Source organism: Rhinichthys klamathensis, unplaced genomic scaffold, assembly GCF_029890125.1.
Source record: "Rhinichthys klamathensis goyatoka isolate OS25496 unplaced genomic scaffold, OSU_Roscu_1.1 h1tg000319l_1, whole genome shotgun sequence".
In the NCBI taxonomy this organism is placed as follows: domain Eukaryota; kingdom Metazoa; phylum Chordata; class Actinopteri; order Cypriniformes; family Leuciscidae; genus Rhinichthys; species Rhinichthys klamathensis.
In genome coordinates, this window is record NW_026606835.1 from 377,284 (window position 1) to 395,575 (window position 18,292).

The following is an 18,292-nucleotide window of genomic DNA, read 5'->3' on the forward strand; positions in this document are numbered from 1 at the left end:
ACTCAAATGTTTCCTAAAATAAATAACCATAAAATACGACACAAATATCAGATGTGCCCGCTGTGCACCAACCAGTAGTTGATAAACAGAAAATGTAACCATCTAAGGACTAAAATAGTAAGCCGCGTCTTCTTGTTTAATTTTTTTTGTTTTGCAAAAATCATACAGTTGAAATAATGAAATTTCACACAAAAATGTATCTTTACTAAAAGTTAAGAATATAAATTTGTCAATAAAAATTTTAATTTGGAAAACCCTTATACAAAACTATTTCGGTAACTTTAAAATTTTAACGTCAAATTGGCCAAGGAATTAATTTCTTCTCATCAGTCAAATTGACAACTCTGCTTGTAAAACACAAAAATAAAGTGAATTTGGACATTTGGTACAAAAATAAGTTAGTTATACATGCTAGTACAACACATTTACGTTCATGTGAATTATAATATACATACTTTTTCAGTAATGATAATTATCGATAGCAATGAGTAACTCAATGAATTTCAAAAAGTCATATAAAACAGATGTTACTAGCCACAAAACAACTTTTAACAGCTGGCCGAATTATAAAGACAATGTATAAGTCCTGAAAGTATTAAAAACACCATAGATATCCATGCAATTCCATATTATGTATCCCTGGAATGCCGCTGAACACTTAGTGTAAACATGCCCTTTCTCAGAACACAGTGTGTTTTTTTTCTTTACATATAGTTAAAACATACAGTCAAGGGAGATGTGATTAGATTTGGCTTGATTATCAACCCATAGAACTATTCACTGAAACTTCAGAACAGTTGGTTTGGGTGGCAGTACTGTTCAATATGGTCCCAAACCACTAGATTGTTCGAACTGTCCTTTCATATTTGGTCACATACTCAATATAAATACCCAATCGTTAGCAAACATAGCAAATTAAGGCAAGTTTCAATGAGATGGGACCTACGTTCTCTCTCAAGTGTCTTTTGCAGTATTTGGCGTCACCATTATCCATTCGGGGCCTGTTGGCAGAATGCCTGGACTTGGGGAATGTCCACGACTCTTCCCCTCCCTATTGGAGTATTAGATAGCCTTGACATCAATGAGGTGGCTGTGTTGGGCACCTTGCCTCAGGGACTTGATGTTTTGTAGCCTTCGCCCATGCAGAGTGAAGCGAGACCACGCCAGCAGCTGCAGAAGGGCACAGGAAATGGGCACAAACACCAGTAGGTAAAAGCAACCCTGACGCAGTGGCACAGGGAAAGAAGGAGCTGCGATCGGTGCTTCTGCCACTGACTTCCTCTCGAAGATGTCATATCCTGGAAAAAGATAGGGGAAATGATGAGACTTGACGATACATTTACATTAAAAGTTTGAGTATTTTAATCTTAGAAATGTATTTTATTCAGGATGAAAATTAAAGGAGAACTCCGGTCAATTTTACTAATTCAAATTTTACTAATTTTAATTTTACCGGTCGATTGTCGAGTTCGCGCGCGCGATCATTAGTTATATTAGTTACCAATGATCGCGCGCGCGAACTCGACAATCGACTACTGTGGACTTCGAACGAAAACAGGAAGTGAATACAGGTATGTGAGCTGGCTGAATTAACATCATTTTTATTAATATCTTTCACATCTACTGCAGTCAGATTGACCGTGGTCACTCTTAAAAAAACAACGCACATGGCTGTGCACTTGTAATGACAAATCAAGGATGTTAAGAGGCTAAAAGCAGGTTTAGAACTTGCCCCGTTGAAGTCAACAGGGTGCGAATTTTAAAAAGAGGATAACATGGTGTAGGCAACACCGATTTTTGTTGTTTTTGTCTGTACTGACAGCACTCCAAATGTACAAAAAAATTAGCTCAACGTTAAAATTGACCGGAGTTCTCCTTTAAATTGATCAAAAGATCAAATCAGTAAAGACATTTAACAATGTTACAAAAGATTTCAAAGAAATTCTGTTCTTACAAATTTTTTATTCATGAAAAATTATTATCATGGTTTCCACAAAAATATTAAGCAGCACAACAACTGATTTCAACATTGATAATAATAAGAAATGATATTAGAATGATTTCTAAAGGATCACTAACACTGAAGACTGGAGTAATGATGCTGAAAATTCAGCTTTATCATCACAGGAATAAATTACATTATAAAATATATTCAAAAATAAGTTATTTTGAATCGCAATAATGTTACTGTTTTTTTGATCAAGTAAATGCAGCCTGGGTGAGCCACTTGGTTTAATATTTTGCCATCTAATTTAAAATGTACTGGGTCAAACAAGTACAATGCATGAGAGAGATTCTTTGTTGTTGGCTCCAGTATGAAGAATGTGCTTTTCCCTAATTTGTAATTCCCTTCAGAAAAAAGCATCAGCTAAACAATTAAATGTGAATTTTTAAATGTGATTGTTGCTTGCAATGCAGGTTTATTCACAGCACACACACCTGTGTAGAGACACAGCAGCCAGGTACCAATGAGAGGGGCAAAGGTCTGACCAGGCTTGGTTACCAAGGCAACCATACCAAAGAGCAGGGCAGAAGCTGCTTGTTGCCGGTGGTTCAACACAAAGTCCTCATCCACTAGGTCTGTGATCACCAGGTTCAGAAGTTTACAAGTTCCCTCTGTGAAGACGCGATTACTACGGAGAGATTCAAACAACACAATAAAATAGTAAAAATAGATAACACAATGCTGATGAAAGATTATTTGAATCTGTTCTCAGAGGCTAATGTGCATCTTTTTTATTAATTAATCGGTGTTAATCTTGTCAACTTAATAAATGGAGAAAATGTTTTTTTTTTTTGTCAAAGATAAAGAATAGCAAAAAAGAAAGAAAGCGAAATGCACATCATCACAATTAACAGATTTTAATTAAATACTCTAAATAGCTAATACTTAATTCGTAATCTACCAAGTGTTCCCTAAAAAGAAGACCAAACTTAAGTCTGTGCTCCAAAGTATTTAATATAAAGAATGTCTTTCCTATCATTAAGAACTAAGTATTTTTGAAAAAATGAAAATACATTTTTTAGTACTTCAGATAAACATTCAATTAATCAAATTAATAATACAATATTACATGACTCTTTATCTATTGCTCAAGAATTTAATCAGCATTTTTCATCTGTCTTTTCTACCTTAGTATCTGACTCTTATTTGAATACTGGCACTATATCTGATAGTAGTTCCTTTTTGATTTAAGAAGATCTTACCGAATGAAGTTCAAAATGGTGGTGTTGGACTAGATGGTATTGAAAATAGGTTTCTTGAATTATCTTCTTATATTCTTATGTATCCATTTGCTGATTTATTTAACTTGTCTTTATCTACATGCGAGTTGCCAGTTATCTGGAAATGTGCACGTATTACTCCACTTCACAAGGGAGGTGATGTACTTGTTCATTATCATGTTCTATATCTAAAGTTTTGGGGGGAAAAAATCTATAAACAACTTTCAAATTATTTATGCATTAATAATATTTTATCACCATTTCAATCTGGTTTCAGGACCAATCATTCTACCACTACTGCTTTACTTAAGTTTACTAATGCTGTGTTCTCAATTGCACATGATGGTAAACTCAGGTGCAAATTTTCTTGATTTATCTAAAGCTTTTGATTTAGTTGATCGATATTTACTTTTAGACAAACTCCATGTTTTTGGTCTTTCTGAAAATTCAGTTATGTGGTTTAATTCATACCTGCATAATAGAAAACAATGTGTAGTATTAAATGGGAATAAATATGATTTTCTGGTTCAACCAAGAGGTGTAACCCTAGGCTCAATATTTGGACCACTTCTTTTTCCATTTATGCCAATAATTTTCCTTTAATTAAAAAAAAAGTAATGTTCCAACCAGAGGTGGGTAGTAACGAAGTACATTTACTTCGTTACATTTACTTGAGTAGTTTTTTGGAATTTTTTTACTTTTAAGAGTAGATTTAATTGTGGGTACTTTTACTTTAACTCGAGTACATTTCTAATGAAAAAAACTCTACTTTTACTTCGTTACGTTGGGGCGACGTTCCTCTCGTTACTTTATTTTAATGCAATATGTTGTTAAAAGCGTAGTTTATTCTAAGCGCGCGCTCTCTCTTTTTTCTGGGCATGAGCGATGCTCAATTCACAAATGAATCACTCTTTTGAGTCGATTCTGTTCAAAGACTTCATCAAACAAGTTGGGCAGATCTGTCTAAATCGGTTCGCGAATCAGTTTGAATGATCTGTTCAGTTTCCTGCACGCACTGAATCGTTTTGGAGTCGTAACAGGAGGGTTTAAGAACATCAAAAGCGTTGTATGAAGTGGCGGTCCACAGTCTACAGTAGGCTACAGTCTAGAAAGTAAATCTGCAAATGCATCATATTTTTTGCCAGCCATGAAGATCTTTATTAGTTGAACATCTTCGTATGCTACTTCGTAAGCTGTCTGTGAATGAATTATTCCACACGACGATACATTCGATTTCATTTCATTCAGGTAATACATTTTACAACCAAACAGATTATTACGCCATATAGCACTACTACAAAGTATGGCATTACCCTTTTTTTGGACATATACATTACTTTATACATTAAATAAGCTATCATCGTTCAGTTTATGAATGTGTGTATACACACACACAATGTGTGTGTATTGCGCAGTGGCGTGCGAACTCGACTTGAAAACGAATGCCTTTGCCTGCCTTATTACTTATTAGACTCAGTTAACCAGTTTAAAGATGCTTTCATAAATATAGCCTTCATTTAAATACATTTTGGAGAACAGACAGAAGAAGATCCGTGTATTTGATCGTTGTTTGTGTTGGGCATGACATGACTGCGAGCACATGTGAAGAGTTTTAACTCTTTCTAATCTGTGTCAATGGTTCCCACCCCTTTATGAATGCAAAACTCCATAGAGTCACTTTATTCCGACATTGTCTAATAATCCAAATGTAGTTGTATAAGTTACTATACTATTATACAAACCAAAGGACAGGCAATGGTTTTCGGGCTATAATATACATATATACAGAAATAATGTTTGTCTCTTCTGTTTTTGTTGCAAAGATAGCTTATCTAATTATGATGATAATAGTCATTTAAATGAAAAAATATAATATCATGATATATAGGCTATATTATATATATATATATATATGCCTATGTGATCCAAAGTAACTAGTAACTAACTACTTGAGTAGTTTTTTAATTGGATACTTTTTTATTCTTACTCAAGTAACTTTTGAGATTATTACTTTTACTTTTACTTTGAGTAAATATTTCTATAAGTACTTGTACTTTTACTTGAGTACAGTTTTTGGATACTCTACCCACCTCTGGTTCCAACTTTATGCTGATGACACCGTTATAGATGTATGTAATACTATAGACTTCACAGATTTGTTTTGGGATTATCTTTTTTTGCTCATCGTTGTACAATGTATGATGCACTTCAGTGGCCATCTCTGCATTTAAGACAACATATTCATTGGAATTTATATTCAAATATCTTGTACCTTACTCTTTTAATTATCAAGTTAGCAGTGGTGGAATGTAACGAAGTACAAATACTTCGTTACTTTACTTAAGTAAATTTATCACGTATCTATACTTTACTTAAGTAGAATCAATAGTGCATACTTTTTACTTTTACTTCGTTACATTTTGAAGCAATTATTATACTTTCTACTCCACTACATTTCTACAACGTTCTGTTACATTTTCGTTACATTTTCTGATCAGTTTTCCCCATAGACAGTAAAAGAAATGGACAGAGCGATCTCATTGGAACTCAGTTGAGACAGTTGAAGCCCACTTTTAGCGATTTTTGAGAACTTCCGTTCCTGACGCGCAGACTCAAACCGACTCAAACTAAGCTTGATGACGTGAGCAACCTGTCTGACAGACGTTAATCTTCTAGTAGCTGTGCGTGAAAACTGCCAATGTTAATCTTGCAGAGACGGGGAACTTGAGCAAAGAGTTATTTGGCGTGAGTGAGCAGGAGTAAGTATTCCGTTGCTTTTATGGATTGCCTGCGAGCTTCTCCTCCTGTCTGTACGGTAATTTCTGTACAGCGCGACAGAGAGTCGAGTGGTTATGACGCAATCGTTAGCCTATTTTTACTAAATCTGTTTCTACGGGGCCATAATGTAACATAGAAGGTAATGGAGCCCTTTATACATTGTCGTGTTTCTTTAGAAATAAATAATGGACAAATGGAGTCTTTAAACGCCTCAGATGTAAAGTTATTCGCTGTCAAAGTGACGCCAAAATGACTGGGAGTCAATGGAAATGCTAACGCAAGTGAAGTTCTGCTACAACATGGCGGCACCCGGCCGGCTTCAACTTCCGGTCGATGGATTACCCCCTTGGGTTTTCCCCTGCCAAAACGTCATCCTGACCGTCCGTTCATCGCACGTTTGTCTCACCAGTAGTGATGGCCAAATGAAGCTTTTGTGAAGCACTGAACCACTTGAGCCAATTGGTTCGAAAATGGGTTCATTACTCGAAGCTTCAGTTGCAGCGACCTCTCCTGGCGAAAAGCAAGGCTGCAGTCAAATTAATCAGTGAGCAGTATTGGAGAAACTACTTTAGTTCTGAAGCATCTTTGCTAAGATCATTTTAACTTTTAAATTTTTAACTATATTTCCTTTGAAAACTCTTTGATGCACATGCTAATGCTGAGCATAATGTTCTATTTACAAATAAAAATTGATAAATGTATGTTTTGTGTTATTTAGGAGAGAGTGCTTGGAAAATATGGCATAGGTTGGGTGTGCTTGTGTAACTATGGCAGGGGGTGATTTTTGGGATGGGGAACACTCAAAGATTTTTATTGAGGTACATTATTTTTTCAACAGTTTTTGGACTGAGTCGGTTTCTTTTTTTGCTCACAACCTCTCCAGACTTGGAAAACACTCGCTCACAAGGAACAGATGATGCTGGCGAACATAAATTTTTTTTTTGCAAGATTAAACAGATGAGGGTACACATTTTGATGGTTTCGCCAGTACGCCAGTGGGTCTTCAGATCTTGCTACTGGTGGATCAGTCACCATCAGACTCAGAATCGAGACGCGCCGTTCCAGTGAATCACCTGATTGGACCGCAAACCAGTCAGATGATTCATTCAGGCAATGAAGCACTTGCTGCTTCGGACGTCATATGTCACATGATTTTTTTCGCACCAAAGCAAGCTTTGAAGCAGTGGTTCTCTAGGTTTGTAGTTCAGGGTTTCGAAGCACGTATCGAAGCTTCAGCGTCACACTGCCATCACTACTCACCAGTGAAGTTTGGTTGCCATAGATATATCAACCCGGTCACACTAAATGCGTCTCTATAGCACGCAGTGTGTTTATCGTGCAATTTATACGCGAAAATTAGTTTTTACATGCATAGGAAACGCATTGGTAGGTTTAGTAGTGATGTGGGGTGCGTGTGTATTATACGTTTGGTTAGGATTAGTATGGCAAGCCAAGAGGTTCAGAATTACGCCAAATGAATCGCGTTTACAGCCAAACGCCGTCACATACGACGTTTTAACATAATATATGTGTTATATATATATATATATATATATATATATATAGCAAGGGCGTAGATTTGGTTTGAACATTGGGGGGGTTGTAATGTTTAATATAGTTTAAAAAAATTGTTCTGCATATTTTTCATGTGATCATGGTATAAATATTTGGGGGGGGGGGGGGGGGGGGTTATCTCCCCCCCAACCCCCCCATAAAATACGCCCCTGATATATACCGTATATAGTAAGTTTGATGTGTATATTGCCTAATTGCAAGCTTGTTCAGAAATGGTGACAAAAACTTAAAATATAACTGCTTTTCCATCACATTGAACGTCATTATATGAGTATTAGGATGAGTATTAAGAGTTAGAATTAACTGTTTTATTAATCATTAGAATATAGACATTAAGAGAATAAATTGTTATGCAAGTACTTTTACTTTTAATACTTAAAGTACATTTAAAATCAGGTACTTTTTACTTAAGTAGGGTTGTCATTGTGGTACTTCTACTTTTACTAAAGTAAATATGTCTCTGGTTATTTGTACTTTTACTTAAGTACTGAGATTCAGTACTTCCTCCACCACTGCAAGTTAGACACACTGTCCACTGGGTTTTTTTTTTTTTGTTCCTTGGGTTAAAAATGTTTTTTCTGTAAAACAGCTTTTATGTTTAAAGCCCCAATAGACTGGAATAATTTACCTGCGGATATTTGATCTATTACATAATTTAGGATGTTTAAACAAACTTGGTTTTCTCACACATTTAGAACCTGTTGAACTTCTGAAAATGGAAGGGCTTGTGGGAAGCTCATTTCTCACCTAGCAATAAAGATGCAGAGCAGGTACACCTGGTCCGCCCCTGCTAGAAGCATGGCTATGCTGAGGCCCAGCTTTAAGAGGAAGAGCCAGCGGACAACCTGGTAGACACCCAGTCTTTGGCACAGCGTCAAGAAGTAGAGATTGTTTAGATGAGGTGCAATGTAAGAAAAGCCTGTGTCACAGGAAAATAGAGAATAAGTCAAATACAAATTTTACTACACACACACGTTTATCCTCATATATGTATATCATAACGGAAATCATTACGGAAATCATAACCTCACAATAGGTTCTCACAAGCAGGTCTACATAGCCAGCATTGTTATTGTGCTGTGGCCATGTGAATGATTTCTTTTCTCTTACCTAGCAGGAAGGAACCAGTAGAGGCAGAGATACGGTCTGACAGGAGGTGCTCCAAAAACAGAGGAAAGAAATTGTTGTTGAAATGGCAGTGGAATACCTGCGGATGGTAGAGGAATATATATATATATATATATAAATCGGTTCTCTAATTGGATGATTTTAGAAAATACCTCTTTAACTTTTACGTTTTACATTTACCTGTACAAGGTTCATAGAGACAAACCACATAAAGTTCTTGTGACATGACAGCTGCTTTAGATATTCTCCAAGAGTGACTGGCTTCCCAGGTGAGGTAAAAGGAGCTTGACCGACACTCAGTCTATAAGAAAGTCAAGGAGGATGGGACATCCAACGGGAGGAAAATAAGAAAAGAAAAAAAAGTTAAAGAGAAATTCATACAATAAAAAAATACATATAATAAAAAGATGTCAAATTCTGATTGGATGAGCAATGAGCATCTATGTTAAATTTGCAGTAAGCGATTTTTGAAAAACGCTGTTGAAATGTGGATCGGACCGAGCACCAAAACACACGTGTAGCCAATCAGCAGTAAGGGGCGTATACACTCATGATGGGGGAGGAGAGAGCTCAGTGCACACGACAGACCGACTATAGAAGGAGAGAGATGGCAGAGAAAATACAAAAGGCCAGAGGAATGTAACTTTAAAAAGAAGGGTTACAATCAGGCAAGACCCACATTTAATATCGGAGAAGCTTTCCAGCGCTGAAGAGAACTAAGTGGGAAAACCTGAAAACGGACGCCGAGGTTGCTTTATTGCTTCTTGATACATGAGTAACGTTGGTTTTGCTGTGTTTCACAGAACTAAGATATGGGGTCTTTTGCTTGAATATACTCGCATGTCATCTTCACTTGTTTGTTCATTTGCATTATTAATAAGCATGGAACGTTTAAACCACCTCCACCGCCCATTTTAAGCATCGGCTCCCAAAGTGTGTCTGAAAAGTGAGATAGTATAAAAGTTTTTTCTTTTGGTTCCCCTTTTAGTGATCGCTATAACCCCTTAATTTTGTCACATTTGTAATTTATTAGTTACCTGGACTATCGTTTTATGTAGGAAGCTGTTCATCATGAAAACAGTGTTTGTTTTTTGGGGTGGAAGGGATGACTTTGCCATCAAAGAGGAGCTAAATAACAATTAGACATTCTACCTTAATAATCATAGCAACACAAATTGCTTTCATGACATACCCTCAGGCAGCAGGCACATCGGCAGATTCCGCCATAGTCATTGCCTGTGTGTGTTGCATGCATAGCGTGTTCATGAACGATGCATCAAAATACGGGTGCGATCCTTTTGGGTTGGGGCATGTTTGTTTTATGGACTGCATTTATATAGCGCTTTCACAGACCCAATGGCCACCAAAGCGCTTTACATATTGCCACCCATTCACTCACTCATTCATACACCGCCAGCTAGGGTTTCCAACTGTCCGGAACATCCCGATTTTTGGGCCTACTTTATTTGTCCCGATCGGGACCTCTCTTGTCCCGATTATTGAGTGCTACGCTGATCTGGACTGATACAACAGCAACACGACCCGTAAATTAGTTTAAATCTCCTAGAATCTAGAGCTGCGCATGCGAGACAGAACATAGCTGTATGTGTGTCAGCGCCAAACCGTGTAGCGCGGAGAGAGAGAGGTAATAATGTTATAACCCCCCCCCCCCCACATAATATGTCCCACATTTCTCTTTTCGGAGGTTGGCAACCCTACCGCCAGCGGTGGTTTTAGTGATATATACTAATTCTATTATTCAAATTATTCAAATACCAGAAATCACTTACTGCACCTTTAATAAAACTCTCTACCCGCAACCATAAATAGCCTACAGCTAAGCTAATTGTCTATCTATAAACTTTGTTACAATGTTAGCATTTCAGAGGGCTGAGATTTGTAGTCCAGCAACTCTAAGTTTTGATATTCTGTAAAATAACTCCTTTTATGTTTCATCAACGAAAATAATATTGGTTGAAAAAATGTGTGGTTGAGTAAATGACGCCAAAAATAATCATTTTAAAGAGTCAAATATTCCTTGAATAAAGCTGGTGACAAATACTGTATGTTCATATCATTCGCTATCAACATCCCTTACTTGAGCGAGGCAGTTAACCCCAGGACAGGTTGCTCCACGGGGACCGGCTCTGCAATTAGTGTGGTGTAAATTGCCTCAGATGAAAAGTAACTGCTAAACGACAAGTAATATTTAGCACTGAAAAACAATAACTCTTACTCAGCAAGTGCTTGGCTCTCGTTCTTGCGTAGAAGGACTTCATTCTGAAACCGGTGCCGCAGGAGACGTGAAACAATGTAAAAGCCTAGCATTGAGAGAGCGGCTAGAGTCACACAGAAGAGCCTGAAGTAGTAAAAGTCTTCCTTGTTCCAGAAGGAGTAAGAGAGGAAAACGGACAGTGAGCCCATCGCACTGAACAAGGAACTGTGGAAGTTGAGGCGCGTGCGGTCATGTGCAGACACGGCCAGATCAGCCAGGAGGGCGTTGTGGTTGAGGTCGACCACCGTGAGGAAGCCATCGTAAAGGCACAGGCATATGAGGAACTGCAGTCCAGGCCAGGTCCAGGACACCCAGAAGGCCAGGAACGAGAGGGCAAAGAGAGGCCCGCTACGAGAGAGTGCTTGCAGACGCTTCAAAACCACCTCAGGGGATGTGATCTGGGACCCAGACCTGAGCAATCAAACACAGAGAGAGAGATTCATTAGATATGTACTCGTCCTATCGAACTGTGGATTTCCAGTTCCAGTGAATAATCTTACTGTGGAGAACTCAGGAATGAGCGGTCACTCAGCCAGCCAAAGAGAGGGTCGTTTAGGCTATTCCATATCAGAAACACAGTCTATGGAAAAAGAAACAACAAAATGAACAAAACAAAAACATAACTAGTCTCATATTCAGTTTACAAATAAAGATTATATAAAGTATAAGTAACATATATAATATGTCAAAGGCTTCCAACAAATTCATTATTTAATGCTTTTTAGACAAACAATTCAAAAGTAATTCAAATAATTAGATCAAATACAGTAAAAACAGTAATATTTTGAAATATTATTAATTTTAAATAACGGTTTTCTATTTTAATACACTTTAAAATGTAATTTATTTCTGTGATGGGAAAGCTGCATTTTCAGCATTAATACTCCAGTCTTCAGTGTCACATGATCCATCAGAAATCGTTATAATATGCTGATTTGATACCAAAAAAACGTTTCTTAGAATTATCATCAAGGTTGAAAATAGTTGTGCTGCTTAATATTTTTGTGTAAAACATGATACATTATCTTCAGGATTTTTTATGAATAGAAAGTATTTATGTAAGGGATAAGCCATGGCTACATTGGCTAGCTGTGCATTAAACGATTTTAATGCATGACGTGGAGACAAAGAAGCACCCGATGTGAAGTGGAGTGCATTCAAATCGTTTAATGCACAGCTAGTCATGGATTATCCCGCTTATACCATGGTCATTTGCCAGCACTGACAAGTTAAAGCTGTCATGTTTGCAGAGCAATATTTGACCGGAAGGATAAAAATGGATGGTTATTCTCATTAATTATGGCTTGTTAGATCTAGCATTCTGCCCACTTTAAATCATACAGAGATATAGTAGGGCAATAAGATTACATTTATTTGAATGAATGAATTATAGCATTTATTTGAATTTTCAATGCATGTGTGAATTACCTGCGTCTGTGCATCATCTCTCTCTACTAACAATGAAGCTGTGAGTTTAATTCCTTCAAAAACATCAATGCTACCCCCTAGTTGCTGAGAAATATAATGTAGGGATTCAGTAGCAAAGCTATTTTATTAAAGGAGTCATAACCTAGTATTACCTTGGATACCCACGCTCTATTATAGTCTTTCAGGCCCTTCTAAAAAAGAAAAGTGGAAAAAAAAATAAACACAGAGCTCCCCTGACCCTTATTTCTGAATGCATTATTGTCTCGCGAGATCTGATGCGATATTTTGGCTGTCGTGGACGGTCATTTTAATAATGCAAATGAGGGGCGCGTTGATTGGTGGCAGGAAGGAGGGGGCTTGACACCGCAGGTAACTTCAGCATATCATTCCAAAATGACATCATGGCGCAAATTGTGAATGAACCTTTACAGTCTATGGAATGAACCCGACCTGGCCGCGACCTACGGAATTCAACCATATATGTTTGAGCCAGACTCTGAACCAGAGCTGGAAACGGAAGATATAGAGTCAATGGAAGGACGTCTACATCAACATGTCTCTGAATGGTAAAGACAATCATTTTGACTGAGACATACATTAACATCAATAACGAGCTAAAACGTTTGTTGCTATTTTCTCCCACATAAGTTTACCTTTTATTTAATGTAGATTACATTAACGGAGATGTAGTCTACTTTTATTATCAGCTTACAGTGGTTATAGAGATCAACGTTTGCTATCATGTGTTGTTTTTGCCTTGTTTCACGTTGTGGTTTTTTAGACATTCAATATTTTTCATCTACAGACATGTAACGTGATGTTTTTCTTTATGTTTATTATTACTTGACTGTTTTATTTATCTATCCTTATCTATTATATAAAAAAATCAATACAATGATATATTGTCATTGTTATATAATATACAATTATATGAAATAATAGCTGTATCATTTTCTTGTCTGTTTATCACTGAGGGTGTGTAAAATGTTTAGCGCAGACACCTAACGTTGAGCCAGTTGATAGGGTTGTAGGAACAGCGTCATTAAAAATGAATTTCATCCACTGGTCCCTGGTAGTTTGGTCCGTTTTTGGTAGAGAAAACACATTTGAATGTTGATTCTGGCAGTCAACCACAGAGCAACTCACGTGTGCACTACATTTCTGCATCTTTCTTGACTGAATATGAGGGGGATAGGGGCAGGGCGGGCTTCCTGCAGCATATGTCTGCGGTGTCCATATATGGTATATCCTGCCCCGTCTTGACGTCAAGTCGGGGGAGAAATTAAAATATCGTATTTGAGTGCGCGTGCACGTGGGCTGGTTTACGAACCCTGGGGTAAACAAACGCTTCACATTTGAATATCGGCTTCCCGGCCAATGTATACTCGTTAGGCAATCATAACATACATTGATTCTCGTGGAAAAGTGAAAATTACAGGTTATGACTCCTTTAATAGCAGCATTGACAAGGGCGTATTTGTTGGGCGTATTTGAAACCAACTGTAATAGCAGCATTGACAAGAAGTTTCTGTGCTCCTGAAAGTTTCTGTGTGCACAGCGCAATCTCTGATCTCTGTGTGTTTGTAGGCTTCAGTGAAAGCAGCGTATTTTCAAAATGGACACCAGGACAGACCAGGGTACAATTGAAATAGAAAGCATTTGCAACATTATAAAAGTCTTAAAGGTAACTTTTGATCAATTTAAAGCAACCTTGCTGAATAAAATTTTTTTTTTTATTTAAAACAAAGTCTTACTGACACCAAACTTTTGAACTGTTTTATAATTATTTAGACACAACTATGTATTAATTTTTCTCAATTCAAGAATCTTAAACAATTAACAGATACTATATAAAATAAACCTACCTCTCCCACCCAAAACGATAACTTATCGATCTTGTAAACAGACACAAAGGTCTCCACGTAATACAGTAAGAAGACGTTGTGTAGAATGGAGACGAACAGAGCCAGGGAGCCATAGAGCACAGCTGTTGAGACGCCCTGGCAGAGGCCCCATACCCTCCTTCCCATCCTTTGCTACTTCCCTCCCACGCAGCACTCTACACGTCCAACAGGCCGAGCATGGGGGGGTCATCGCTCTATCCGCCCCTGCAAACAGACAGACACCAACACAAACCAACTAGTTCAAAACCATGCAGTCTATTATCCAGTAAAATATGAGGCTGGCTGGGTAATGTCTGTCGGCTGTTTTTAGTTTGGAAATTACCATTATTTGAATTAGATTCAGAGAGCGTAATTGGACAAAGGCCAAGGCAATGAGAAAACTGAGCATCTGTACTACATTATCAAGTGGCTTTGGCTTCATTTGAATGATTCAGCACTTTGGTTGATATGAATCTGGAAAAACAGGCTAACACGAAACCTTCTTCTGAGCTCAAATATTGATAATGTGGGGGAAAGCTGGGAGAAAAACAGGACCAAAGATGAATCACAGCTTTTACAAAGTTAGTCATGGAAATTGTGGTTATTTTTTTGTGTGAAATTATCATTCAATTAGTTTCAATACAAGTTAATTCTCAAATCAAAAAAGAATGGGAAAATACCACAGTGAAAATATCTCTTAAAAAAGGGCTTCCGTTATGTTTCCATGGAGAGTGTTATGGGGAATTAGCGATGAAAGCAGCCAATTTTCCATATCCATAATAACAAAATAAAACAGCCTGGACTTCTTCACAGAGTGTCGTGTGAGCAGTTCTTCAGTACTTTCCGGTCACAGGAAATATGACGATAAATCCCAGTGTGAAGTGTAATTGCACATGAACCGTAGATTTTAATGAGCTGGATGATCGCATCCCAGCTTCAAAGCTGACAATGACAAACACTGTTATTTAGTCCAGAGATTTCTCAGGGGTGAATGAGAGATGTAACCTGAGCACCATTAGTGTAGGCTGAGGCCTGTGTTTGCAATCAAATATTGAACAGTTTCCAATAGTGAGGAGGAGTCATGTGAATTTCCTTGTACACAGAGAATCCCTCATTGCTTTAATGCCAGACATCCGTGACAACCTTTTGCAAATATCACTAACCTTACTTTGGGACACATGGCATATCAAAAGGCAAATTAAATTGCTTTCTGGCTTCGTTCTGGTAGGCAGCACACCTGATGTTCACATACTGTGCAAGCTCACACAAGTCCTGGAATTCTTTGAAAGCCCCTGTTTCTTATAGTTAAAGCAACATAAAAAAATAACCTTGCCCCCCAGCTCTTTGAGAGAACAATGAATTACAGTTCTGGGCGGTTAAACTACCCTAAACATATGATTTCTAAGCAGTGAAGCAAAACGCACCTCACTGGATCGAATTGCACACAGTGATTCTCATTTCATCTCTGAAGGACAGGTGGCTGCTTCCCAGCAGATACGATTCAGCAATCTTTGATCCAACAAGAGATCAAGTGCCATGGAGCAAAACACCAACATTTTGGCAGTGCTGTGTTACAGTGACAGGTTGCCCACCTGTGTCTGTTCTCCAGAGCAACAGGATGCGTGGGAACTATTCTCATTTACAGACCCGACCGTAACAATCACAGTTCACACTCTTTTTACACAAATGCTTTGACACACATAAAACCAACAGTCAAACAGCTACTTTTCACAGAACTCTATTTCTTGTATTCAGTCAACACAAAGATGTTAATTTCCATAGCCAATTTAAAATGGCCATTAGGGTCAAATGAGACATCTTACAAAACCCCAAAAGTGATGTATATTTATTAATTCATGGGCACAATAATTAATTTAGAATGGAGGCAGAAAACATTTATTAAAGTATAGTTAGTTAGACCATTTAAAGAGGATTAAAGACAAACTTATAATAGATATTTTAAAACAAATTAAGGACACAACAATGACTATTTCCATATATTATTTAAAACATTTTTTGTTAACCTATAATTGAGTAGAATGGGGCCATCTGATTTTAGTCATTCTTGCATCCTTAATTTGTTTAAAAATATCTATTTTAAGTTTGTCTTTATTCACCTTTTAAAAAACAGTATTTTTAGTATGAGTTCCATAACCATATATGAATGCAACTGAGTCATTTCTAAACATGTACTCCATCTTCCCCTATTATGAAAATTAAAAGAGAACATGATCACAGTATCAGGTTCCTGACACCTGTAAGTAAATACTAAATAACCATAAATATATCCAATATTAGTAGTGACCAATTCAAAACACCGAAACACGGATATACGTCAAAAGGTCAAATGAAAATGAAAGGGGAACGAAAATGCTGGAATGTTATGACAATGACTGCTTTAACTCGACGACTATGCTTTGATATTACATTTAATATTTCCGAACATAATTGTTTAGAACACATTCCATAACCGAATGTTTTCGTCTTGATTGATATTCTTACATTAGGCTATCATGGGCATAATGATACAGTGTTTCACTAATAGATCTGGGCTAGCCGCTCACATTAGCGACCTCCCTCACTGTAATTCACCACGCTGAGTTGAGATTGTTTGAATTTTATGAGCTGAAGGAAAATCACACATAGCCTACCTCGTCAAACTAGGAGTTTGATCTGCGACGTCAAACTTTAAACCTAAAATAACCCTTTAAACTACTAAGCCTGTTCTGAGTTAAGGTCGCTAGCAGGCTATCTGCTTTCATATCAAGCAATGCGACGTGTATCATGTCACAGCCCTCAGACAGACACATTAACCAGTCCAGTTATATCAGAGAGAGAACACAATAATATCAGTCGATCATTTAAGATCGTTAGGCTGTTGGACACTTACCATGTGGAGTTGATGTCAAAGCTGCAGTCACCTGATGATCAAAAAAGACGCTATAAACGTTTCTAGGGTTCACAGTTGTATCGAAACATGTCATGTGTTGGACGAGGAAGCCCGTGACGTCACGACAATCCCTCCTCCTCCTCCTCCTCCTCCTCCTCCTCCTCCCCATCACTCCAGCTGCCATCTGTACACGTACACACAAACAGACAGGCACGCACTCATTTGGTAAATGTCACATTATTCTGACTAGCAGTGAAGTTTGTAACATGATTATGGAGGAAATACATGCAAAATTCCAAAAGCTCAAAAAGGCAAAAATGTTCTTCTTGTATGGACACGTGAGCAAGTGTGGCAACTAAAGCTGAGGTCTCACGGAGCGAGGTCTATTTCAAACAAACCAAATTAAATTTAGATTATAATTATATTGACGAATGACCATAACATCCATTCAAACAATAAGAATTCACGAGTCTTCAATCTGTATTGTAGAACAATGCTTAGAGCTAGGCTACATATGCTCGACTAAAAAAAGCTATTGAACATATTAACATTGTCAATTCTATTATAACACTATTTGTTTTTATGGGAACCTTCTAACAATTATTTGAAAAGAAAAATGAAGATATCATGAAAAAAGATATCTTCCACAATTTAAATAAATATTTAAAATGTATTATACCACAATATTTAAAATGCATTACATAGCAAATTTTGAACAGTTTAAACTTTAAACATTTCGGTAATGGCAATAGTGGAAATAATATTGACAAAATCATTGTTTTGGACATCAGCAATTGGAATTAATTAAGTGGATACGACTTTTTGTTTAAAAATATCAACTTTTTGTTTAAAAACGTATATTGTGTTTATTTGTTTATCTAACAGATAGACCGAGGACAAATATGATTTTGGAATTTTTATTTTGGCAGATCAGAATTCACAAAAAAAAAACTGTTCTAATTTAAGACGGGTTTGAAACCAACATTCAGAAACCACTTCTAGAGAAAAAAAAAAAAAAAAAAAAAACATTTGTGTAAATAGAATTTTGATTCGTAACCTTATAGTTGCTGAAATACAGCTTTCTCACTTTTCATGTGACAACTAGCCCCA

The 18,292-nt window shown here is 37.1% G+C and overlaps 1 protein-coding gene across 1 annotated transcript; it reads right to left on the bottom strand.

Moving 5' to 3' along the window:
• Positions 1–1,044: 1,044 nt before the first annotated feature.
• mfsd13a (major facilitator superfamily domain containing 13A) lies at positions 1,045–17,317 on the bottom strand. Its single transcript, XM_056271432.1, has 9 exons — positions 17,183–17,317; positions 14,275–14,517; positions 11,482–11,561; positions 10,943–11,392; positions 8,887–9,007; positions 8,689–8,785; positions 8,326–8,497; positions 2,440–2,633; positions 1,045–1,298 (listed from the first exon to the last, which is right to left on the bottom strand). The coding sequence occupies exons 2-9, from the start codon at positions 14,437–14,439 to the stop codon at positions 1,063–1,065; spliced, it is 1,515 nt and encodes a 504-aa protein (XP_056127407.1). The 5' UTR covers positions 14,440–14,517; positions 17,183–17,317; the 3' UTR covers positions 1,045–1,062.
• Positions 17,318–18,292: the final 975 nt, after the last annotated feature.

Bases quoted from the DNA above. Each gene is read 5' to 3' on its own strand.
- mfsd13a (XM_056271432.1), bottom strand. From the start codon at position 14,439: ATGGGAAGGAGGGTATGGGGCCTCTGCCAGGGCGTCTCAACAGCTGTG. The intron at 9,008-10,942 runs GTAAGAGTTATT...ACTTTCTTATAG, and splicing joins GAGAGCCAAGCACTTGCTGA to ACTGAGTGTCGGTCAAGCTC. The intron at 8,786-8,886 runs GTAAATGTAAAA...TACCATCCGCAG, and splicing joins TCTCTATGAACCTTGTACAG to GTATTCCACTGCCATTTCAA.